The 26168-nt window shown below is 44.2% G+C and overlaps 4 protein-coding genes across 5 annotated transcripts in view; 2 read left to right on the top strand and 2 right to left on the bottom strand.

Moving 5' to 3' along the window:
* Window positions 1-407: 407 nt before the first annotated feature.
* LOC130161393 (uncharacterized) lies at window positions 408-16528 on the bottom strand. Of its 2 annotated transcripts, none has more exons than XM_056364662.1 (14): window positions 16390-16528; window positions 13163-13291; window positions 12912-12990; window positions 10816-10872; window positions 10542-10653; window positions 8943-8984; window positions 8599-8675; window positions 8133-8245; window positions 7272-7368; window positions 6685-6770; window positions 6283-6469; window positions 3479-4501; window positions 2642-2725; window positions 408-879 (listed from the first exon to the last, which is right to left on the bottom strand). In XM_056364662.1, exons 2-14 carry the CDS (start codon window positions 13288-13290, stop codon window positions 757-759), a joined length of 2208 nt encoding a protein of 735 aa, XP_056220637.1. In that variant the 5' UTR covers window position 13291; window positions 16390-16528; the 3' UTR covers window positions 408-756. The 2 variants fall into 2 exon arrangements, with proteins under 2 accessions (XP_056220637.1, XP_056220636.1); XM_056364661.1 differs by lacking the exon at window positions 16390-16528 and adding an exon at window positions 14057-14274.
* Window positions 16441-20495, top strand: LOC130161396 (cytochrome b5). Its single transcript, XM_056364664.1, has 5 exons — window positions 16441-16727; window positions 18477-18605; window positions 18710-18739; window positions 18907-18941; window positions 19368-20495. The coding sequence occupies exons 1-5, from the start codon at window positions 16590-16592 to the stop codon at window positions 19450-19452; spliced, it is 417 nt and encodes a 138-aa protein (XP_056220639.1). The 5' UTR covers window positions 16441-16589; the 3' UTR covers window positions 19453-20495.
* Window positions 20496-21932: 1437 nt separating this feature from the next.
* On the top strand, window positions 21933-23976 carry ppp1r3g (protein phosphatase 1 regulatory subunit 3G). Its single transcript, XM_056364663.1, has one exon. The coding sequence runs from the start codon at window positions 22431-22433 to the stop codon at window positions 23250-23252; it is 822 nt and encodes a 273-aa protein (XP_056220638.1). The 5' UTR covers window positions 21933-22430; the 3' UTR covers window positions 23253-23976.
* A 2092-nt stretch (window positions 23977-26068) lies between these two features.
* Window positions 26069-26168, bottom strand: part of LOC130161033 (LYR motif-containing protein 4B) — a 32560-nt gene continuing 32460 nt past the window's right edge. The window contains exon 3 of the mRNA XM_056363955.1: window positions 26069-26168. This exon is cut by the window's right edge and continues 1122 nt beyond it. The gene's annotated coding sequence lies outside the window, so the exon portion shown is untranslated.

Here is a 26168-nt window from a genome sequence, read left to right as displayed (position 1 = left end):
CAACAGACAGTTAAAGCTGCTTGAGAAAAGTTTCACACAACTGAAAAAGGAAAAGCTCCTGACAGAGACTGAACCTGAACGATCTGTGAATCTTCAAATCAAGAGAGAGAGAGAGAGACAGAGAGAGAGAGTGAGAGAGAGACAGAGAGAGAGTGAGAGAGACAGAGAGAGAGAGTGAGACAGAGAGAGAGACAGAGAGAGACAGAGTGAGAGAGAGACAGAGAGAGACAGAGAGAGTGAGAGAGACAGAGAGAGAGAGAGAGAGAGAGTGAGACAGAGAGAGTGAGAGAGAGACAGAGAGAGAGAGAGACAGAGAGAGAGAGAGTGAGACAGAGAGACACAGAGAGAGAGTGAGAGAGACAGAGAGAGAGTGAGAGAGACAGAGAGAGAGAGAGAGAGAGAGACAGAGAGAGAGAGAGACAGAGAGAGACAGAGAGAGAGAGAGACAGAGAGAGAGACAGAGAGAGAGACAGAGAGAGAGAGAGAGAACTTCCCTCTGTAGTTTCACTCTGTCACTTCCTGTGGACCCACAGTCACTTTATGGGACACGAGAATTTCACTTTGGCAAATCTTCAGCATTTCAATTAGAGGATGAGAAGCTCTCATCTGTTCCAGCTGACGGCCAGATTCTACATCAAATCCTTCAATGAGGAGCTTAGTGCAGCGTTAATACTCCAAAGTAAGTCTATTAAGTAGATATGGTGTGTGTGTGTGTGTGTGTGTGTGTGTGTGTGTGTGTGTGTGTGTGTGTGTCTCTCAGGCCTCGGCCAGGCAGCTCATGACCTTCAGCATAAGCTCCTCCTTCTTCTGTTTTGCGCCGACTAGAACTCCTCTTCCTCTCAACCAGGACGAGAGAGTCGCAGAGTTCAGCCTGGACAACTGGGGGTGAAAGGAAGGAGGGAGGGAGGGGGAGAGAGAGAGGAGGAGGGAGGGAGGGAGAGAGAGAAAACAGTTAATCTAGAGAAACACAAAAAGAAAGAGGGAGGAAGAGAGATGACAGACAGAGAGGCAATAATAAATAGAAGTTCTTCATTAAATTAAACATTTATATCACAAGAAAACAAAAACAAAGAAAGTTTGACTCCAGGAGGTCGAACATGACGCCCCACCATGTTGTTCGTTAACCTGAGGTGATAAAGCGTGTTAATCAGGAGCTTTAGAGATCCATGTCACTGGACTTTGTTTCCTCCGGACAGAGCCAGGCTAGCTGTTTCCCCCTGTTTCCAGTCTTTATGCTAAGCTAAGCTAACCAGCTGCGCGTGACGGCAGAGGAGTTGCTGCATTTTCATCCAGTGACCATGTGACAGGACTTTTAGGATTTTAACCTACCATGACATCATCATCTCACCTGTGGCTTCCTGCTTTCTCCTCTCTAGTCTGGACTCAGATGGATTTCAAATTGATTTAAAGGGTTAAACTTGTACTTATCAAAACAAAAAAAGCAGTAAAGGTTAAAATATTGAGCATACCATTTAGCAGAACAGTGTGTGCAGAGGTGTAGCTGTGTAAATAACAGTAAAACAGGAAGTATAATTGATGTATTGTTCTTGAAAACTTGCAGGTTGAGGCTGTAAAACTGATGAATGTTGTTATTAATCTGCTGGGCTCCCTGTGGGCTCCCGCCTCCTCCTGACCATCCATCACTTTAACAGCCCTCACCCTCCTCTGAAAGGACGTTTGTAGGGAAACCGAGGCCGACAGAACTCGGTGTTCGCTATTCATCACGCTAACACACTTTAATACATCACGGTAATGTGTGTCGTCCTCCTAGAGGATGTTTATGAGGAAGCTGAAGCTGTTCGTTCAGCACGAGTGGATACACAGGGAATTCATCACCTGGAGAGTCTCTTCTCTCCTGAAACGATGAACCACGTCTTTAAACAGGACAAACTCTACGGCCTCGAAGTTTGTTCTGTGTACGATGACCAAGGAGATGGTCATGGACTTTCGGAGGTCTAAGCCCAACATGCTGCCAGTCAACATTCAAGGGAAGGACACTGAGGTGGCGCACACTTATAAAAATACCTAGGTGTGCACCTGGACAGTAAACTGGACTGGTCCTTGAACACGGACGCCATCTACAGGAAGTGGCGGAGCCGGCTCTTTTTCCTCAGGAGGCTCAGGTGCTTTGACGTCTGCAGTGTTTTATCAGTCAGTGGTGGCCAGTGTCCGACACGAACACAAAGAGACAAGCTGGTCAAAGAGGCTGAGTCTCTGCTGCAGGAGTCTGGACTCACTCAGGACTGTCGTGGAGAGACGCATGCAATGTAAGATGGAGGCCATCTTGGACGATACCGACCATCCTCTCCACAACATTCTGGCAGGAGAAGCAGCTGCAGCAAACGTCTCGTCTCACTGCAGAACAGAGAGGTTCAGGAGATCCTTGGTTCCCACTGCCATCAGGCTGTACAACCCCTCGTCTATCCATCCATCCATCCATCCATCCATCCATCCATCGAGGACATCTCAGACTCAGTCGTTATTATATTTATCTCATATTAACAGGATTTATCAGACGCCCGTCGATGCCAGTGAAAAGTGTTTGCCGTGTCAGGTCAACACAAACGACGTTAATGTAGTTGAGGTGAAAGCAGGAAGAGGTGTCGGGAGGAGGAGGAAGAGGAGGAGTAAGTTTCCTAACCTGGTTGCTTCTGGCCATTTTCTCCACATCCACGTCTCGTACAGCAGCTCTGGACTTCTTCGGCTTGGACTCAAACACAACTTCCTGAAAGAACAACAACAACAACACAGGAGAGTTAGGACGCATCTGAAGAGTGCAGTGTGGTCACAGCTCCACTCTGTCTGGTTTCCATTACAACTTTCCCACTGGGATTGAACAGAGCGTCTGTGCAGCATATTTCACAGTATGTGCCTCCTGTCACCACGGAGCTCTTCCATACAAGTAACACCTGTTAAAATGTAGAAGAAGAAGACTGAAGAATCTCAGAGGACGGCGGCACCATCGTCTCAAAAACAACCTCCACAAAGACGTGAGAGTCAGAGAAACATCCCTGAGCTGTGGGGAGGCGTTCAGGTGCTGCTGGTATGAATAAAGAGATTTAACAGCTGAGCTGCTTCGATCTGGAGGCGCCATGTTTCTCTAGTTTGGAAATTACAAGCAAAGAGCAACCGTTTCTTCTAGCTACATCACTTGTTTCTTTTAAAGGAAGATATGTACATTTTATCATCTTCCTCATCATCTTCACAGATTGAGTGCTGGAGCGAGTCGAGCGCTTGGGAAAGCGTCTTCGGACTTAGCATGTTGTCGTTAGCGTCAGTCTCGCCTCCATGTCAGCGACGCCACGCCTGAGGTGGTTTTGAGTTCTTGAAGCCGCCAATGCAGACTTGAAATGGTTCCAACTTATTATTTTACGTTTATGAGACACGATGGCTTCAGAATTAAACATTTATTATTATTTTGAAGCTTTATATTGCGTTGTAAAGAACTAATTTTCAACAGTCTAAACTAGCGACTCACCTGTCTGCTGTGGGAAGAATCCTTGTTGGAGATGTCGGAGAGTGTCGCAGGTTGCGGAGCCTCAGTCGGTGCAGCTGACGCTCGTTTTGTTGCTTCTTGCTGCAGTTTGTGGCTCGAATCACAAACAGTTTTGCTTTCAGAGCTGAACCTCACGCTGGTTTTGGAGCTGGACTTGGTTTTAAGCTTCATCTCTGGCTTTGGAGCGAGGATGAACCCGGGTTGAGTCTTAGATGCAGGACTGAGGCTGGAGATGTGCTTGACTTTGGGGTGAGCTGACGGCGGAGGGCCGGTGCTGATGTGGGGTTTGGGGCGACGGTTGAAGTGAGGAAAGACTGGAAGAGGAATTGGGAGGGATGGAAAAGAAGAAGAAGTAGGAGGAGGAAGAGGAGGAGCAGTGGCAGGTCTGTTCTTCCCAAACGAGGGTAGTGTCACCCTCCTCTTCCTCTCCTCCCCTCCTCCGCCCAGCTGCTCCCTCTGCTTCTGCACCCGCAGCAGGGCGACGTTAACGTGGCGTGATGGATGCTTGTTCTTGAAGATGGGAACCAGTTTAGGAGGAGGGTTCACCAAGGATTGACTCAGGGGAGGAAGAGGGGGGAGGACTGAAGAGGAGGAGGAAGTGAGGGATGAAGCTGTCTGGAAGAGCGGGAGAGAGGAGGAAGAGGAGGAAGAGCAGGAAGAGGAGAGGGAAGTAGCTGACTGGTAACCTGAGGAATCAGAAAAGGAAAAAGAAACACGTGAGAGGGAAGAGGAAGAGGAAGAGGAGGATGACGAAGGCCGGTCTCTGACTCCTCCACACCCTGGGCTTTGACTCAGACCGCTCCCAAATCCACATCCGTTACCCAGAAGCCCCTGAGCTCCGTCCTGCTGGGAGAGAGGGGTCCTGGCCGGTGGCTGCGACCCAAAGGAGGGCCTCATAGGTCGGGGAGGAGGAGGAGGAGGAGGAGGAGGAAGAGGAGGGAGCTGGGTGAGGACGGGTCTGATGGAGGAGCAGGTGGTCAGGTTGACCTGCTCACCGCTCAGCGCCTGAGGAAGAGGAGGAGAAACTCCAAGTTACAGAGGAAATGAGACACAGACATTTATAACATTACGCACTAAGATTATCTCCATTTTCTCAAACGGTGGATCCATAAAAACATGGTGTCACGGATCAAGTGAAGCTTCCTTCTCATATTGTTTCATTTGACGTATTTTTAGAAGCTTAAAGTGAAAATACCAAGAATTTAGACATAAAGCAGGAATAAGAGAAAAAACAGTTTTCTGTGATGCATGTTTCAAGGTACAAGGACACACTCACTGGCACTTAACTAACTAACTAACTAACTAACTAACAGATCTGTGACGTATGAAACCCTGAATCTGTGTCATTGGTTCACTGCTGGTCAAGGTGGAAACTCTCTATCATGTTTAAAGTGTCCACACTAAAGAAAAACGATGTGTCTGCAACATGTGGAATGAGCCTGATGCTAACAGGCTTCACAGACTTCATCCTTCCTTCTCGCGCCGGAGCCTTTAATTCTTCTGCAGCTAAAGAGCTGCGGAGTTTTGCAGCTTTCCCAAGACAGAAAATAACTTCTCCTCCAGCTCTTAAGGATGGAAATGAGGCCTGCTGAACACTATAAATATTTTAGTTTCAGTCTGTGAGCACTGAATCGATCTCAGCGGAGGTTCCTCCACGCAGACTTTCTCCAGTTGATAAAATACACTTTAGCTGCGCCATGTGAATAACAAAACGCTCTTTCTCCGACATCTGCAGAATGAGCTCTCAGGATGAGAGATATCTTTAATTCCACCTGCTTCATTACAGCGTTACAACGGACGATTTATGGTTTCATCTACACACTTCACGGAGGGTTTGGAGCTGCTCAGGATTTTATTAACAGATATTTTACTTTTACCTTGTGGGACAAACGTTTCTCTCTCCTGACTGAGCGTCGTGTTGACGAGTTTTCAGGAAGATTCATTAGAATGAAAAACATCTGCTGCTTCATTTGAAGGTCAATAGTATATGATTTCTATTTCACAAGAGGATGAGAAGCCACTTTCATCCTTCTTTGTGAAAACGAGGCCTTGAGAGGACGAGGAATACGTCTAGTTATTCTCTTCAGGAGGAAACGGTTTTCTTTAAATAAATGGTTTTCCATCGTCCGAGACGATTCGTCTGATCTGTTCTTCAGCTGGAGAGATACGGAGAGGATTCTTATTAAACAACCACAAACACTGTTTATTCACCTTCTTCTGTCCGTCTGTCCAGGACATTTGTGATTATAGTGCCGGCCCGGCTGCTGCGGTCCGGCCATAAATGAATTCTGAATCATGATCTACGGTCGTTAGCTGACAAGAGTCTGTAGGTTTGACTCTGATGATTTTATTGTGACGCTGTTTTTTAATTATTTGCTCATTCTGCTTTTGTGAAAATAAACATAACAGGATATACAGCTAATGAGTTCTACCTCCACCAGCTATACACAGCAAAACTACACACATGAATCCATCAGTAATAATCACCTGATAACAGTCAATCACTCAGTGTCAGGCAGAATGGAGTATCTTTACACAGTTGTATTGGTACTTTTACCAAAGTAAAGGACCTAAATACTTCCTTCACCCCGGTGGATCCAAGAGTGCGGCCAACTTTACTCGTCTGTTTCCTTTGATACAAAAGGATCTAAATTATTTCATTGTTTGACAGATGTGATTCCAGTGGTTTGTTGTGATTGCTGTTTCCTGACTTCTACATTTCTTTACATTGTGTTTTTTTAAAACATGATATGTGTGTGTGTGTGTGTGTGTGTGTGTGTATACACCTGTAGTGACGCAGCGGTGCTCAGACTGGCTGTGTGGTAACAGGGTTTGCTGGTCAGCCGTGCAGGGAGGCCACACACACTCTGCACTCTGTCCCTGATGTCAGACAGGAAGGAGCCCAGCGCCCCCTGCAGGTCGACCCGGGGGCAGCGCTGCACCGGGCGCAGGCGGATGCAGCTCAGAGGATACCTGCTCAGGACCTGGGTTAAAGGATCATTCTGCAGCTTTTAACACAACGTCTGTTGTTATATTGATAATTAAGACCAAGAATTCCTTCTTGTATTTCAGTTTTGTTCCATTTGTTTTCTTAGTATTCTTCACTTGGCTCGTCTTTCAATTTAAATCTAGTTTAAACGTCTGTGAAATTCATTTATATTTGGTTGTTATTTCATCTGTCAGGATACGTGAAGAGTCTCTCTCCCACCAGTCTGAAATAAACACTGCAGTACACCACCTCCTCCTCCGCCAGCTCAGGGAGCCTGTAACCATACTGGAGAACACACACACACACACACACACACACACACACACACACACACACACACACACACACACACACACACACACACACACACACACACACACACACACACACACAGTCTGTTAGCATCCTGCTCCAGTGCAACTCAACTCCTCAAACGTGCCTGTGTTTGATAAAAAGTATAATTTAAATGAATGAAATGATCATTTTAATCAGTTTATAACTAATAACTAAAGAAACTCCTTCACTTCTTCAGCCTGTTGTTTCTTGTTGTTTTACATTCCTGAGGTTTGGATCAAATACAGAGACAATAACAATAGAGAGTGATTTCTATTCCTGGTCTGTCGGCTCCAACTCTCCCAAAAACCTCAGCGAGCCGTTGCTATGACAACGGCCTCTAATAGAAAGCAGCTAATTAAAATCCAATTTTCTTTCTGCAGTTTTTCACTCTCATATTTACTCATTTAAAAAAATATGTGTGTGTGTGTGTGTGTGTGTGTGTGTGTGTACCAGGCGGTCCCAGTGGTTCTGCAGGTCTCTGTAGGTCCTGAAGGGTCCATCTCTGGGCAGCTGACGGCTGATGGTGATGATCTGACCTTTCTTCATGCTAAACACACTCACACACACGCACGCACGCACGCACACACACACACACACACACACACACCACACACACACACACACACACACACACACACACACAAAGAGGGAGGGGGAGAGAACAAACAGGTGTGACTCTGCAGCAGGACGAGCTGGTGTTTTAAAGGACGTGCAGCTCCACCTGCTGGTCTCAGTGAGTAAAACTCAACCTGCAGAGTGAAGCTGACTGACCTGAACTCCAACCAGCAGTTTCTGTCCTGCACCGTGTTCAAAACATATAATCTGAGGCTTGGTCTGTAAATTGTTCTGTGACATGCGCTGAGGAAACTCGTGTAGCCATGGAAACAAACTCTGCAGTATTACCTTTAGTTTAAATACTAATAATCAACATTAAATATGAAATATTAACCATTTTTGATATAAACATCCCACAATTGTGTATTTTTATTTACAAGGTGAATTCACAGAACAGAAATCTGCCAGAATCTTTCCAACAATATTTCTGTATTTCTGTGTGTACAGCTGGTTCACACCTCACCCTCACTAAAAGAAGATTAAAAGAAGCATTAATAAGCTCTCACACTAACTGTGTCTTTGTTCTTTATTTCCTTTAGTTTCTGGTTGGTGGATTCGTGGATCAATGCTGTATTTAGCAGCTGGTTTGTCTGAAATGATCATGGCAGTGATTTGTTTCCACAGATATCACAGGGATGTTGACGATTCAGCCCGTCTGTTGTTGTCTGTGGTGTCCAGCAGGTGGAGCCGTCTTACCTGGGCAGGACGTGGCACCAGATGGCTCCACCAGTGGAGGAGGGGTCGAGGACGCAGTCAGGATCACAGCAGAACCTCCTCAGCACTAATGGAGGGAGGTCAAAGTCCTCCAGCTGAAGCGCGCGCACACACACACACACACACACACACACAGACACACACACACACACACAGACACACACACACACACAGACACACACACACACACACACACACACACAGACACACACACACACACACACACACACACAGTGTGTTCTTGGTTTCTTTGTTTGACAGAATATAAAATTCCACTTTTCACTGTGGTGAAAACACCTGGCACTGTCTCCGTTTACTCTGATGCAGATATTTTCTATTTTTAAAACAAAACAAATTCAGATGATAGGCAGAGATATAAGTGTTTTATGGAAAAGATAAAATAAATAAAGACAACAGTGACATTGTCACAGTGTTTGTGTTTTCTTACAGTGGTTGGGGGCAGTCTGACGGTGTTGGCCTCAATGCTGATGCACAGCTGGCCCTCCCTGGTGCTCAGCTCCATGCCTGACACACACACACACACACACACACACACACACACACACACACACACACACACACACACACACACACACACACACACACGGCATAAAGTGATGAAAGCTCAGGAAGAGACACCGTCTCATCTTAAAGGGTCACAAGCTAAAAAGGTTGGGAACACCTGCTCTGAGACATGTTTTAACGTTTCATCTCTACCTGCTGCTTCTGTCGACACAGGGTTTGTTTGTGTGAAGTGAAACGTGGAGAAGAATAAGCTGCAGTGAAACTTACTGACGGCGTTCAGCCTCCCGCTCTCAGTCAGAAAATCTTTTCCTGTGAACGGAAAACAAACGTTACCGTCAGAGCTGCATAAACTCAGATGTTTCTACTGAGCTGCAGTGACTGGTAAAAGTCAGGAAACACATGCTGAGACTGAACTGTGAGCCCCAGGTGTGACTCAGGGTAAGGTGCAGCCTGTTAGCATGACATGCTATGTTAGCATTAACAGACGGTTCAATCATTAGTTTGAAAGGAATTCTGTCTGAAGTGTTGGACAAGTGCAAAGTTCCACATCAGAACTAACACGGCTCCCACTCTGCTCTCGACTGAACCCAGGTGTGTAGAGGACGGGCAGGTGAACACCTCGTTGGCCAATAACACAGCACATAGAAATCAATATTTATTGGTAATCGAAAACTGATATATCGATAACTTATCTACTGTTTCTCAGACAAAGATTTAAATTCAGACTCTGCCAAACAAAATGTGAACGTTCAGATGTTCTACCACTCTGAACGAGTACACACACATTTATATCAGACTGGGTCCAAGGTTGAGGCTTGACCAAATGTTGCTACACCCAGCTGTCGCTTTGATCTCACACACACGCACACACGCACGCACACACACACACACACACGCACACACACACACACACACGCGCACACACACACACAGACAAAGCAGCCTTGACCGCGATAAACGACAAACATCCTGAATGGGAGCAGTGTGATTACAGGTTGGACTTTGCTGTGAAGCAAAACACTCTGCAGAAAACAGACACTGACACTCTATTAATAATCTATAATCAATAATCTATACACTGCTAATCACAGTGGTTCATCAGGGAGCTTTAGAGCTGCTGGACCTTTCTGTCCATGTTCTTCCTCCAGAAGATGCTGAGGAGAAGTTTCCTCCACAGTGACTCGGTGTCCAGAGGTCACTTTACTCTTTTCCTAAAGTAATAATGTCAATTCAGAAAAACAAGGACTAAAGAGAAAAAGTCTGTCACCACAGAGCTGATCACAACGACATCTGTAGATATTTCTGGACAAATTTCCCTCAAACCCTCCGACAGTTTCAGTTTCTTTCAGGCAGCAGATCACAGTTTGAACCGTCTCCCGTCACAATTTAAAGGAGCCAGTTGTAAATTTTCTCAGCTGCTGAACGTGGTTTCTTGTCAGGAGCTGGTGGTAGAGATTGTCGTCCGACAAGAGCTTCAGCCATTGTTGTGTTTACAAGACAAGATAGTTATAACACGTCCTCTGAGCAGCTGCGTCTTCAGGACGGACTGGAGGCTGTGAGTGAGTCGCTATCGGAAAGTGACGTGTCGGACTGGAGCTAGCTGGTTAGCATGCTAATTTCAGTAGAAGTGAATAGAGACAAGAGTTAGCATTGGTGTTTGTTTTCCACCTCTGGAGACAGATGTTGGTGAGTAAAGGAATAAAGTTTGAAGCAAAAGCAAAACTTACAAATAGCTCCTTTAAACTAAATATAATGAGACGCAACACTTTCAGTAGCACAAATGAAGTTGTTCCAAACATGAAATGTGTTCAAAATAATCAATAATAGTTTGTTAGTTCAGAGCAGCAGACACACAGAGCACAGTACCACAGATGAGGTAGAGTCCTGCTTTGTTCCAGCCGGGAGTCAGTCTGGTGATCAGCGAGTAGGACACACAACACTGGAGGACACCTGGAAACACACACTGAGGAGAGCCCAGCTACACACACACACACACACACACACACACACACACACACACACACACACACACACACACACACACACACACACACACACACTCCAGTTTTCATGAACTAAAAGGTGACTGAAATGTTGAACATGAGGGACATGAGACATGAACTCCGTCTGTCCATCTCACCTGCAGACGGCGTCTCTGTCCAAACACCTGGAGGATGCCTCTGTGGAAAAACGGGATCTGTAGAAGAGGAGAGTTTAGAGTAAGACACACACGGAGCCGCTGTCCATCAACTGACTTTACAATTCATGGACATAAAATCTTATTTTCTCAGTTTCCATCAGCTGGAAAAAACTGTTTTCAAGTGATTTTTTATGCAGAAATGTGAAGAACATTGGGAATATTTCTGATGCTAATTTTCCATCGTCAGCCATGTTTTCTGATCCTGTATCAGGTGTCTAAGAGTGCTTGTGTGGACACCAACATCTCCTCTAATCTAAATGAATCCCTAAAAACGATGTTGACATGGATCTAATTTACATTTGTCATTACATTAACAGGAAATGTTTTAATTTGTTCTCTCCTGGCAGCTGCAGAGTGTTTAATGTTTTTACGACTCTGTGGGAAAGACTGCAAGTCACCACAATCCTCCTCCAGCTTTAACTGGTTGCCTGGCAACACACATGTTTTAAAAGGTTTTCAAAGGTACAAAACTTCTATATAATGTAAAGTATTTCCCTGTTTTTGAAGAGTTTGAGATTGTGACCTGATTTCATTCAGAGAGAGACGTGTTTATGTTACGCTGGGTAACAATGTAGGCCGTCAGTAACAGTCTTCTGCTGTGTGTGTGTGTGTGTGTGTGTGTGTGTGTGTGTGTGTGTGTAGAGATAAGGCACATAGGGAATGTCAGGAATTCGGACCATTTCGGCTGCATGTCTCTGCTTGGGTTGTGTGGGCACACACACACATATCTGAGCCACACACAGACACACACTAATTATTTCACATCATTACTGGTCATCCACATGGAAACAACAATCAGAAAGCTAATGTTTTGAGACTGAGTCATACGTTTCATGTGACGCTCGAAAAGGACTGGAAAGTGGCACAAACCTTGACTCTGAATCTTTACTTCCACTAACTCTTGGTGTTGGAGAGATTTTTGCAGGAAAATTTTGATCTTTTTTTTATTACCCACAGTCAGAAATCCAAATTAAGGCGGTTTCCTGCTGGAGGGAGTGTGGATTGGTTTCAGCAGACCATGCACATATTTTTGGAGAGGGGTGGGACATTTTGATGAATTTCCCCTAGGGAATAAATAAAGTAAATATCTATATATCTATTTGGTCTCAGAGATTTTGGGCCTGAATTTTGATTTCCCTTTCAGCTTTTTGTACTAGAATCACCTCCTCATTGTTGTAACCCTCCTCCACTCAGATTACTTCCCTCAGGCTCATGTGTGTGTATGTGTATGTGTGTGTGTGTGTGTGTGTGTGTGTGTGTGTCTGTATGTAACGTGTGTGCAGAGCCTGATGTGTTCGTGCAGCGTTTCCACAGTGAAGAAATATCGTGTGTCAAAACCTGTTAAACCGTCAGTCAGTGAGACAAGCTGAGTGTTTCCTGAGATTATACAAACAAACAGACAGACAGACAGACAGACAGACAGAGAGACAGACAGACACACAGACAGACAGAGAGACAGACAGACAGACAGACAGAATTATAAATCTTTCCTGTGCCCTCAGAGGTTAAGAGTTGTTCTACAGTGGAGGTGGTTCTGCTTTGATATACTGAAATAAAACATCAGATAACTAACATGATAAATCCTGAGTGTGGCTGATGACAACATGTGACTAAGAGGAGGGAGGACTCGTTGGCTTCCCGCCACTGCTGAATCATTTCCGGAGGGAAACCCTGGAGATACTCATCAGATATTAAACACATCATTATATGATAGTACATAAAAGATATTTACACATGTCTGGAATATAAATATTTAGGTTAGGGATTAAATATGATTATTTAAATGAACAAATCTGACTTTACAAGAAGCAAACATTCAACAAAGGAATGGGAGAGTGTGTGTGAGTGTGTGTTTTAGACCTTGAAACCGAGGACATGTTAGGTTTGGAAAGTTTAACTCTGTTCACCAGAGATTTACCATGGTAACTGTCACTTATTTATTTATATATATATCACTTTATATCTTGTTAACACCTGATACGTGTTGCAGCAGCACAAGGACAGAGACAAGAACAGATAAACAGAAAGTTTCTTACAGCCATGACCACCGTGATGTCAGTGAAGGAGTCCAGAGCAGGAGAGGCCAGGACATCAGAGTACAGCAGCACCAGCTCTCTGCTCGTGCACGCATGCACACATGCACACACACACACACACACACACACACACACACACACACACACACACACAACTCAGTTCTTCACACTGAGCAGGAGAATCACTGTAAACCCACAGATATACATGTCCTCTGCCCTGGGTGGGAGCAGCGTTTCATCATGTCGTTCACCTGCAGGTCTTGATCTGTTTGCTCCTCGGCTCCCCGTCTTCCTCCTGGAGCGTCAGAGTGACACAGACCAGCTTCTTCAGGTCTGGGAGCCCGAGGAAAAACAACGACTGCCGGACTCCTCCACTCATCCTGCACACACACACACACACACACACACACACACACACACACACACACACAGTGAACATTAATAGTGAGGTAGCTGGTGTTTGCACGGTAGTGAAGGGTATTTTCTATTTTTCACTCTCCACCAGAGCTACAAGTTAAAGAGAGTGTAAAGATTACAATTCAAACTGGACATTATTTAGTTTTAGTGGCTTTTCTTCCTTCAATGGATCTTTGTGATAAAATCCTGTTTATCTTAACTGATCACACAGACTTGCAGTCCTTTAGTTCATTAGTGAATTTGAACAGTATCCTGGTACATGAACTCAGACTGGCTTCTTCTCTCCTGCCTCCTGTGCTGACACTTGACTGGGATTTGAACTGGACTCACTGGGAGCTGCGGTCCTCTTGTCTTTATTGCTGCTAGATGCACAATTACCTGAAGCACTTTGATTTTTCTAAATTTTAACTTTTCTCTGAGCTTCTCGGCCACACATTTATTTATTTTATTTACTTTATTATTCATGTAAAGCGGATTAGAAACAGCCCACACATAAACTGTTAGCCTCGTATTTGTGTAGCAGCCAACAAGGAAAAGCCCCGGTTCCCTTTATAGCCACTCCTGACATTGACACGGTTTAATGATAATTTTAACAAAACACTTTGCTCTCTGGTAACTTCTAGTGAACATAACAACGTTTTCACAGCTTAAGTTGTAAAACTAAATATATCAAAAACGTAATCAACAATTCAAATAGCTAGCTTAAGCCTTAAATCCGTGTAACTCACCTGACGTAGCCTTGACCCCGAAACCACCTAGCTAGTTAGCTTTTATTAGATTTTACATTAATGTCAAACCACCAACCTTATATTTACATTTACATTAGACCGTTAAATTGTTATTTACTAGGGGAAATTACAGTCTTACAGAAATCGTTGCATTAAAGAGACGATTTAACAAAATAAGACCTGGGAATAATAGTCGTTTTAGCTAAAGATGGGTGAGGACAGGAAAGAGGTCTCACTCGGACTGCATTTACACAAACACAATCCCTTCTGTCATAAACAGCTAGGCGTATCACCTGAAATTAGGTTCGTGTTTATTTCATTTGAGGAAAAATTAAAGAGATGTGTCTACAACTAAATTTTAAATATCTTAAATTCCTGGAAGAGGAGAAAAAAATGCTACGAAAACTTTTAAACCATCTAGTGGGACTGTGGGTTTACAATTGTAACTAAATGAGTATGAAAAATTTAAGTTATATTTTTAAGAGACTTCAACCCCTTTTTCAATGTCAAAGGTTCATTTATAGAGCATGAATTTCTATTAACATCCATAGCTACAAGTTACACTCGGTAGCGTGGGTGTTGTTTTTTACTATGGAGTGACACAACTTATCAACACACAATCTTTGGCTGGGAGTCGGCGGGAAAGAGCTGAGGGAAGAAAAGTAGTACTTTTTCCAATAACAATGGGCAAATTTATCTCACTATTCCACACGTACGAGTCAGCTGTGTGTTGAGATTGAAACCGGGACCTCCGGCTGCCCGGTAACCGGGCCCCGAGTGGGGATTGAAACCCACATTACGTGACATACGTGAGATAACGCCTCGACTCCCTGCTCGCGTGAGAAGTCTGTTTCCTTGAAAGCTGCTGAACTGAAGTGAACTTTAGCCTCGTTCTCGCCCACAGCTCACTGATGACTGACACGGTGAGGACCAATCAGAGAGTCCCAGTCCAAGGTAAGACAGAGAGCGACCAATAGCAGCGCTGGGAGGATGACGGGGGGCAGTCCTTGTGGTCGTGCCAGGATCTTGGAGACTGCGCAAAGTCGGCAGGAACAAACACGGTCTGACCGGAAATTACCGTAGCGTTTTCAAAATAAAGTTTCTCAAAGTCGACAAAACATATTTTTAGAGATCACAGAATAAAAGAATGAATACAAATGCATTTTCCTTAATGTATTTTGGCTTTGTTCCATGAGTTGCTCAATACTGAATGTAGGAGTAGCTTACCTAAAAATAATCAAATACAAAGTCTTGTATCTTGTAGCCACAAACTGTGTCTCTCTTGATGTTGAATACAATATTTGTAAAAAAAAAAAAAAAAAACAAAAACTAATAATACACTTTACAATGTGGATAAAATTATTTTAATGCAAACCCAAACAAAGTTTCTGACATATGTTCGTACCACTTGTATATTATCTTAACATTCAAATCACAGAGCTAATCTTGTGAAAGATGAAACCCTGATAAAGTTACTTCCAGGAAAACTCGTCTGACCATCTAGACAATAGAAATTCTCTCTCTGCACAGCAAAAGAACGAGTGTTTCCAAAGTTCAAAACAGTATTTTCTTGCTTGATTTGCACAACAACACATGAATGGCACAGAATTTAATTTGCAAGTAAAACATAACTCCGTCAGATCCACACCAACACACAGATATCATACAAAATACAAATGTATGAAATATTATGGGAAACTACCAAAGTAAACCTGTGATGCATATTGCATTTTTATTACCCATACGCAACTGTAACAGATGTACATATATTGAATTTCTATATATGGAATAAGAAATTAATAAGATTTTTTAAATTTTTTAACATATATGTTGTTTTAATAAACTTGCATAAATACATTAAATATATAATGTTAACACATATTTTTTACATAGATATTTTTGATATATATATATATATATATGTATACAAATGTCACTATGGGTATTTCATATAAGTTATGAACTCATATCCTCATATATATGTGATGTGTATATATGATAATAATATATCCCCTTATAGTTGACATATATGGCAACATCACTGTCACGGGACAAACAGTATAAGTCATATATTATATTTCTGTATGGGTAAAGCTGAAAAATACCTGTCTTGCTATATGACTTGAATGAAATGCTACACGAGAGAGAAACTAGTGCTGGCATCAACCAGAGACTTTTATGGCTGTGAAAACGTTTTTAAAAATAGTATTTATAATAGAGTAGGCTAAACATTTGTTATTTTTTCTGTGTTAAAATGAAGATACAGCGCATAAAGCAACCTGACTTTTATTTTGAAAGTAGAGGCCAGAAGTCACGTGATGTGTTGTGTCTACCTTGACAGCGGTGAACTCTCCAGCGCTGAAACTTGGGACCGTGTTGTTGATAGAAAGTGGGGTAAATGTCGGTGTGTTTGCGGAGTCACGGTCCCGACACACTCGGTGGGATTATATAATCACGGACCGGACGGTTCACCGCTCCTGTCGCCTCTCTGCGGCTCTTCACGTTCGACCTGTCCGACTTTCCAGGGACACAAATGGGTGAAAAGGAGGAGAAGAGCCCCGATGGAGTCAAATACTACAGACTGTCAGAGATCGAGGAGCAGAACACGTTCAAATCAACGTGGATCATCATCCACAACAAAGTCTACGATGTCACCAAGTTTCTGGAGGAGGTGAGGAAATCTAACACAGCAGGACCCCCCCCCCCCACACACACACACACACACACACACACACACACTCACACATGTAACCAGACATCTGTAATATCTGAGTATCAAATAACTAACTGTGTGTGTGTGTGTGTGTGTGGGGGGGGGGGGGGGGGGGGGGGGGCTGTACTGAAACTAATACCAATATGCAATAATCAATCCATGTGGCCTGATTATGATATGAGTCAAACTGCAGATCTGCAGCAGGTAAGTATTATTGGATATGTCAGATTTCAGATGATAAGTACTGGATACACTGATAGAGATATTTAAGAAATTTAGAAAAACATTAAAGAAGATTTTTAGGAAACAAAGAACACCTGCACAGGTGAGGCGGGGGGGGGGGGGGTCTAATTGGGGCCCTGGACATACCTGTAACAGTAAGGTCACAAAACTGCCTTAGATTTTACGCTGATTCACTGATGCGTGACTGTGAATGAACTTTACAAGAGTTCATGTGATAACAGGAAGTGCAAGTGAGGACTGTGACCGGACAGCAGATCCCTCAAATTCTCAACTATAATTCACAGTTTTATTTTCCTGAAGTGAATCACGTCATTTGCTTCTAATTACAGAGAAATCAAGTATTTCCTTCAAGATAAAAGCTCCTTAAAAAGCCATCATTTATTTAAATGAACTTATAGACCGTCAGAATAAAACTCCGCCTAATTACTGTGGCTGACTGACCTTTGACCTCTGACCAGTCAGCTGGATCCAGCCTTTTTATTGCCACAGGTGTTCAGCTGTACAAGGTTCAAGGTATGGGCGTGTCGTCCGATAGCTAACCCAGTCTCCAGGGGTCGAGTTACCGCAGCAACGGCACGAAACGGAGACGCGTCTGATAGTGTGACGAGACTGAACAGCAATCCTGTTGATGTTGGAGGGAAGTTTGGGGTCAGTTGATCCAGTTGTTTTTTAACATCTGGCAGCAGCTGAGTTTAATGGTTCACTCCAAGACAAACACATCTGTGTGTTTCTGCTCTTAAAGCTGCAGCTTCGTGTCACAGGCTGTGGTCAATCATCGGCAGGACACTGAGACGGAGACACTCGCACATCTTAGTGTGTGTAACTGGACAATGTCCTGCGACGAGATTCACCTGGAGAGACTCACCTGGAGAGACTCACCTGGAGAGACTCACCTGGAGAGATTCACCTGGAGAGACTCACCTGGAGAGACTCACCTGGACAGACGCTTTACACCCAGCAGCTTTATCTCTGCTCTTGTAAAATGTCAGCATGTTTTTTTAATGATGTTTGAGGAGAGAAAATCACATGTGACAAAGTAATCTCTGTGACATTTGAAGAAGACCATGACATGTAGTTGTAAGCTCTAAAAATTCAGTCAGTGGGCGTTTGAGTTGAGATTATTTTGCCTCAGGTTTCTTCTTCTCTTCTGTTGAGATGTGACTTTTTATTCCTCCGCACCAGCGACAGTGAGAGCAGCAGCCATTATTGTTCAAATTTGGCTCAAACATTCACCAGGACTAAAGAGTGACCCGATTAGATTTTGGGGGTCAAAGGTCAAAGGTCAAGGTCACGGTGACCTCACAAAACATGGTTTTGGCCTTGTGATATCTCCGTAACACCTTAAGGGACTTTCTTCAAATTTGGTAAAAACATTCACCTGGACTCAAGGATGAACTGATTAGAATTTGGTGACTAAAGGTCAAAGGTCAAAGGTGTGTTCTGTGTGTCTGTTTTTCGTCTCAGCACCCCGGAGGAGAGGAGGTGCTGAGGGAGCAGGCGGGAGGAAACGCCACCGAGAGCTTCGAGGACGTCGGTCACTCCAGCGACGCCAGAGAGATGGCTGCTGACATGGTGATAGGAGAGCTGCACCCGGTCAGTGTGTGTGTGTGTGTGTGTGTGTGTGTGTGTGTGTGTGTGTGTAAAAACTAAGTGTAACAGAGCTGATATAATAATTGTCTGTGTGTGTGTGTCTGCAGGACGACAGAGACAAGCTCGCCAAGCCTGAGGTAAGAGAACAAGTCTGACGTTAGATGTTAATGAAGGTGCTGTGGAGTTGCATTATGGGAAATGTAGTATCAAGTTTTCTTCAAACTTGACGCATACAAGGGACTAAAATATGATGATGATGATGATGATGATGATGATGACCATGTCTGTGGTTTGTGTTTTACAGGAAACACTGGTGACCACTTTGAAGGACGACAACAGGTACACACACACACACACACACACACACACACACACCACACACACACACACACACACACACACACACACACACACACAGAAAAACACCAAAACATTACTGATCTCACTGTATTGTATTATAGCCTATGATAGTCAGTCAGTTAGTTAGTTAGTTAGTTAGTTAGTTGCCTCACACCTGGGGGGTGATCTCATTGGTTAGTTGAATATTTAACCAGCTGTCTTTCTGCTGGTTTACAGGTTAGTTAAGTCTCAGTTGGGAGTATAACAGGTTGATTGGTTGGTTAGTTATTTAGTTACACTTTTAATTAGCTGTCTGTTTTTCTCCTCCAACTGGTTAGTCGGTTAGTTAGTTAGTTAGTTAACCAGTTGTCTCTCTCGTGGTCTAACTGGTTTAGTTAACTAGTTGTCTCTCTCTCTCTCTTGCAGCTGGTGGTCTAACTGGTTGATTCCCTCTCTGATGGCGGCCATCATCACGCTGATTTACCGCATCTACACCACAGAGAGCGAGTGACATCATCAGACACGCAGCTGTGATGTCATCAGCAGGCACTACAGCCATTTTCCCAGACTGATGATTGACAGCTGCAGCAGCCAATGAGGTGTGAGGACGAGCGGCGGCTGCAGACCAGTGGATTAAAAACATCACAGAGGGAAACGTCTGTTCAAGGATCACTAACTCTACGTCCTACAATAACCATGATGCATTTCATGCTGTTTAACCAACCAATCAGATGGCATTATGTTAATGAAGTCATACATGTTGTTGAATTTACCGTGAATCAATGATTTGAAATCTTGGATGTATAATTTGTTGTATCTTTTTATATCTGTGTCACTGAATGTAAATGATTTCATAAAGATGTAATCAGCAGCTAACAGCGTGATGATGTCATCACACTGCAGTCATGTGACTGTCACGCGCAGTGCTGGTGTGTTGGACCTGAGCATGAATGAAGTTTAGTCCTGAACCAGCAGGAAACACTGAAACCTGTTTTTATATGAACTTTATATGAAGCTGCAGGAGCCTCTGGATCAACACACAAACTCTCCAGGTAAAACTGTGACATTAGACTTTAATGCATCGGATTATTTTCATATTAATGATGAGAACTCGACTTATTAAATTTCAATCTAGAAAGTGAAGTTTCTGGACGTTTGTCAGTACGTTTTACATGTTAATTTCAGCACATTCATACTGTCATTGAAGTGTAATAATAAATAGAAGACAGCAGATGATAAAATATGTAAATGAAAATAAAAACAGAAACCAGTAGGAAAAAAAGGTTTTAGAAGAAGAAAAGGATCCATTAGGTCACAGACCTCAGTGTGCAGGGAAACAAAACTGTTAAAACAAACAGGAAACACGATAAATTTAAATCTGGATGATTCAGAAAACAACTTTATTTCTTATGTTTGAGCTTTGAGTTTATAAAAAACTTAAACCAAGATAAAATAACATTCATTTATATTATCACAGCTCAGCTAAGTTACGCAAACACTGAGATTTTTAACCTTGATGCAGTGCATGCTGGGTAATAAATGCCAATAAGCTGAGAGTGTGTCTGTCATGATTTATGTAAAACGACGTGTTGGACCTTTAGTCCCTGAACTCATGATCAGAAGCTTTAAAACAAACTGATGTAATGACGGAATATTTACACGTGTAGGAACATGTTCGTCCTGAGGGTGGCGTGAGCTTTATTTTGAAATCTCATTTGGTGATGAAACTTCTTTTATTGTGGTGAGCTGAGGGTGTGCTGTTATCAGCTGTATCAGACTGATGTTCAACATGAGTGCAGCTCAGACTCACTCTTCATCATCGCTCCGTCCTGCGGCGCCACCTGGTGGATCTCAGGTGTGAAACAGACGGATCATCCCCGAACACACGAACACACACACGAACACACACACGAACATACACACGAACATACACACGAACACACACACGAACATACACACGAACACACACACGAATATCCCTCAGACTGACTCATAGAAAAGATACAAACTCTTCCTGCTTTCACCTCAAACCTGTCGTCATTTCACTGTTCAAGTGATCCAGTATTTACAGAATAACAAAGATGAGAGAAACGTCCAGAACCAGAACCAGAACCAGGACTTTGTTTCTTCTTCTTTACTCTCAATTTCAAGTTTCAGATCAACAGGTTTTACTGTGCTGACATTCTCTCTGTGTTGCCAAAGCATAAGTAATTACCATCACTTCATTTTCTTTTTCTTTTCCTTCAGATGTGAATCTTGTTCCTCCACTTGAATAAAGTCCAGTAGAATCAGAGCGGAGTGAGAGGTCACAAACACAAACAGCTGCTGCCCTCTAGTGGCCAAAGGTCTGAAGCGACACTTTGTCCACAGCGAGAAACTGATTAATTAAATGAATTTCAACATCATGAAGTCATGAAACAGTTAAAGCCTCCGTGTATTTACCTTTAAAACAGCGTGACCTCAGAGTGATGACGTCATGTGTTTGTTTACTTGATGCTGGGTGACGCACTTTGTTGGGTCCACGTGGACCCGCCATTACATAACAACATGATTGTGATGTTTGTCTCATTCTCAGAAACTATTTATCCTCGAGCTGTTGTTGTTGTTGTTGTTGTTTGTTTTTAATTTGTCTTTTTAAACTTTTATTTTTTCATCACAACACGTGTTTAATAATCCGCATCACAGGCTCCATATCTTGTTGATAGACTCTTTCACTGCCACAGTCCCGCCAAAAAAACACCTCCAGAGGATTGATAATCAATTAATAGATACTTAATGATATGCATATTATAATGATTTTATAATATATTGTATTATTACATGTTATGTTGTGTTATAACTATCTATAACAGTTTCTGTGGAGAATTATTAACGGCATTAACATGAAATCATAATCTTTTATTTTCCAGAAAATTTTGTTTCATTCTACGTCATGGTCACAGAGGTCAGGTGTGTGTGTGTGTGTGTGTGTGTGTGTGTGTGTGTGGGGGGGCGGTCAACGTGGTTCCATGACGGAAGAGAAACAATGGGAAAATAAAAATAAAAATGCTTCATTTGTTTCAGTTGTAACTTGAGAGAAATGATTTTACCACTTGAATCACTGTGAACATGTTACTGCTCAACTAGTTTAATTACATGTAGTTCACTGATGATGATGATGATGATGATGATGATGATGATGATGATGATGTAGCAGCCTATTTAAACCGTCTCTGTTCTGTTGCACGGAAGCAGGTGACAGTTGATGTTTCTTACGTGACGGTGCGCGTGTTTCCGTGCGTGACATCAGCTGCAGCCTGGGAACACTGCATGCGCTCTGTTGTCACCAGCACGTAGTCCTCTGCAGGGGGCGGGAGTCTCTCTATACAAGCGGCCGCGCACCGGGACTCCCGTGTAGTGCTCCACATACACACACACACACACACACACACACACACACACACACACACACACACACAGGCACGCAGGCCGCCTGGCTGCCGGGCAGAAATGTCCCGCTCACCGCCCCACACCGGGGGAGAGTCGCCCTCCTCCCGGGGGCAATCCGTGGAGAACGGCCTGGAGGTGGAGGAGGAGGAGGAAGGAGATCTGGACGACGAGGCGGACGCTTCCCGCCTGGAGAGGTTCATGAGAGACCGGAGGAGAGCGCAGTCCCTGCCCGCTTACCCGGCCGCGCTCCTGGACGGTGTCCCCGGGAGCAACGAGAGGAAGCGGGTGAAGTTCGCCGACTCCATGGGCCTGAACCTGGCCAGTGTGAAGCACTTCAGCTCGCTGGAGGAGCCGCAGATCCCGAGCAAAGTTCTGTCCAGGCACAAGAGCTTCCCGCCACAGCAGCAGCAGGATCTACTGAACGACCTGTGCCAAAGCTTCAAGTCCAACCTGGACACGGACCGTCTGTTCGCGTGCTTCCCGGAGCCCCGGGACACGGAGCGCAGGGTCCGGCTGCTCCGTGTCTGCCTGGAGAAGGTCACCATCACCCAGTTTGACCTGCGGGGGCAGATCCGGGTCTTAACCGGCTGCACAGACAAGGAGGTCGGGGTGAGGTACACCTTCAACGACTGGTTGTCCCACGTGGACGCGCAGGCTCTGAACGTGGCCGCGGATCAGCCGCAATTTGTGGGTGAGCGGTTCAACTTCACCGTGTACACACCGCCCTTCATGGACACCAGCTCGGCCGTGCACTTCGCCGTGTACCTGAGGAATGAGGAGGGGGAGTTCTGGGACAACAACGAGGGGCAGAACTACACCCTCAGGTACCACTGCATGCCCAGCACCGCGCCCTTCGTCAGCGCCGCTTTCCACGCCACCTGACCGGCTCTGCGTTGTGCGTAAAAAGCTCTCCATCCGTGCGTAAAAAGTTCTCCATCTGTGCGTAAAACGCTCTACATCCGCTCCGAGTGCTGAAAGAAACGCAGTGACATGCAGCTGCTGCATCTGGTGAATGAACACATCTGTGTGGTGAGTTCAGGGGACTACCTGTCCCAGATGTTGCCTCCATCACCTGTTTCTTTGACTTCTAAATGATTTCGCGCCTTTTTCTAACCTAAATCTGTCTCCATCTCATCACAAACCTCTGACCGGAGCTCCACGTGTTTCTGAAGGACAACAACACAAGTCACATTATTGATGTTTTTTTCTGAACCTCCAATCGGATCAAACGGACTCTCTCATGACCCGTTAGTGACGTCAGCCTCCTGGATGTTCTGAGCTTTAATGGACAACGATTACAATCAGTAACACAAGTGTCTGTCTCACTGCTGCTTTATCTGTTATAAGAGGATGTGTATTCTTTTCAAAATAAAAGCTGTGCATGGCAAATGGTCTGATGTTTACTGGCTGCTCCAGGTGAGCGGCAGGTGCAGCTGTCACGTCTCTTTGTGCAGCCTTGTAGTGAAAAATGACGTCACCCGTGTTGATGGTGCGTTTAATAAGAATCAGGAATGTTAGCAGTGGGCGTGTCCTACGTCACTCAGGTGCGCTGCTCTGCCACACACAGGGCGGGAGTTTGTCAAACAATAAATTCTGATCAAACGAATCAGCGTCTTTAATTTTACCTTTTTAATATAAGACTCCACTTACTAGCTTTTCCTGCAGCTTTCTACTGCATCTTAACAGTCTTCATCAGTGGGTTTTGTTCAGATGTGGTCACATGATTGGACATGTTTACTGAGGAAGACTGTTAGATGTGATTGAAACCTCCAGACTGGATGAAGCTAGTAAGTGGCCCTTGAGTAAAGTTTTTTTTTTTTTTTTGGGGGGGGGGGGTGTACACACACACACACACACACACACACACACACACCACTTACACTCTAATATTTACAACAGTGTAAAGATGGATCCAAACTGATCAGTGCGGCTCAGCAGCTCCTGGACCGGACAGTAAAGCTAACATATTAGCATGCTAAAGCTAATGGCATCACCATCACTGATGCTGGTTCTGGTCCAGACTCAGATTAAACACCTGACAGATGTTTCTGTCGTCAACATGAAACATGTGGCAGGTTGTTTCATCGTGAGCGCAGCGACGCCGTCCGTCCTCTTTACACCGGGACCAAAGTCCAGACCCGGTCCTGTTGACACACCTGACCACATCTGTTTGGTGTGTCAACACTGACACAGCTTCAGAGTGATGCAGAGATATTTCACTGGCAGAGCTGTGACCTCACGACCTCTACTTGACCCAGAGACTCAGATCAGCGCACGGAAAGCACTCGACAGTCAGCGGCTCGTTCTCACAGTGATTCTGTACTGGTGAGAAAATGAAGCGCACCTCTCATCCTGTGCTGTGACAAAACTGCCGCCATCACATTCAACTGTCAAATCAAGCAGTTTAAGAAACTCAGCTGCCTCTAAAAACAACAATACCCATGAGCCTTAGCTGCGTGCTGTGGAGAACAGAGGTGTTCAGAGCGGTGGATTCAAAGCAGCTGGAGTTTCTATGAAAATGAGCCAGAATCCAGAATTCAACATGAAATAAGATGCGGATTGTAAAATCAGTTTTCTAACTTATTCTAAATATGTTTATTTTACTTTTAAATGATTTGTATTTATTTCAGACGATTCATCGCTCAGTCAGTCACTGACTAAATGAATTGTTCCTGTTCTGATGGTTCATGAGTCTCGTGTCCGTCTCAGACATGAAAAGAGAAAACTGGGTCACGTGACGTCGCCTCAGAGAGAATGAATCAAACTTCATTCGCAGGATAATTTCTCTCTTTGGTTCGATGCCAAATTGGCAGAGTGGACCGTCAGCAGGGAGTCCTGGGTCAGGATCCAGTCTGGAGTCGTCTGTGTGGACCAGAACACGTGCATGACTCTGCAGAAACCTCGTGTGTGTGTGTGTGTGTGTGTGTGTGTGTGTTCGTTCGTCTGATGAAACAGCAATCACTGATTGAGCAATGTGATCTTTTACACCTGTGTGTGTGTGTGTGTGTGTGTGTGTGTGTGTGTGTGTGTGTATGTGTAGAAGTGGGCCACCGTGCTCGTCCTTAAACCAACAGATGGGTCTATTTATAGCAGCTGGTGGGACCTTGTGTGTCAGTCACCTCCTTCACCTTCACCCCCCCCCCGACCAAACGCACCTCTGAGCTCACCTCATCTGCTGCTACATCCAGTCACGCTGTTTATGTGTGCGCTTCATGGTCCACACACACACACACACACACACACACACACACACACACACACACACACACACACACACACACACACACACACACACACACACACACACACACACACACACACACACGTCCAGTCCACATGGATCTGGGTTGAGTTAAACCAAAGTCAGATTCTTACTTTTACTTTGAAATACTGGAACAGAAATAGATAAAAAATAAAACCTACAATAATATAATATAATGTAAAATAATGCAATGTGCTGTAATATATTAATATGAAGATATGATATAAAACAGTAATTATTCCCTGTGAGACTGTGATGATCTGCAGTCTCTTCTCTTTCAGTCCCACTTTATTTAACGGCTTTAACTTTGACAGTCAGTGAGGAAGATGGATTTCCTGTGACATCATCACCTCCTCAGTCAGAGTGTGACGGCACGGCGTCTGCATTCTGCTGTAGAAGAAGAGACATGTGGTTTGACAGAACACTGAGCCACAGATGAGTTTCACCACTTTATTCATGTCTGTGTCACTTCCTCCCCGTCGCTCGGGGTTACACAAGGAGACGACCTCACGTACGACGGACTAATTGTGCGCGTT

This window comes from Seriola aureovittata, chromosome 20, assembly GCF_021018895.1.
Source record: "Seriola aureovittata isolate HTS-2021-v1 ecotype China chromosome 20, ASM2101889v1, whole genome shotgun sequence".
Lineage (NCBI taxonomy): Eukaryota > Metazoa > Chordata > Actinopteri > Carangiformes > Carangidae > Seriola > Seriola aureovittata.
The sequence above is the reverse complement of the archived record's forward strand: the minus strand, read 5'-3'. Positions and strand labels throughout refer to the sequence as shown.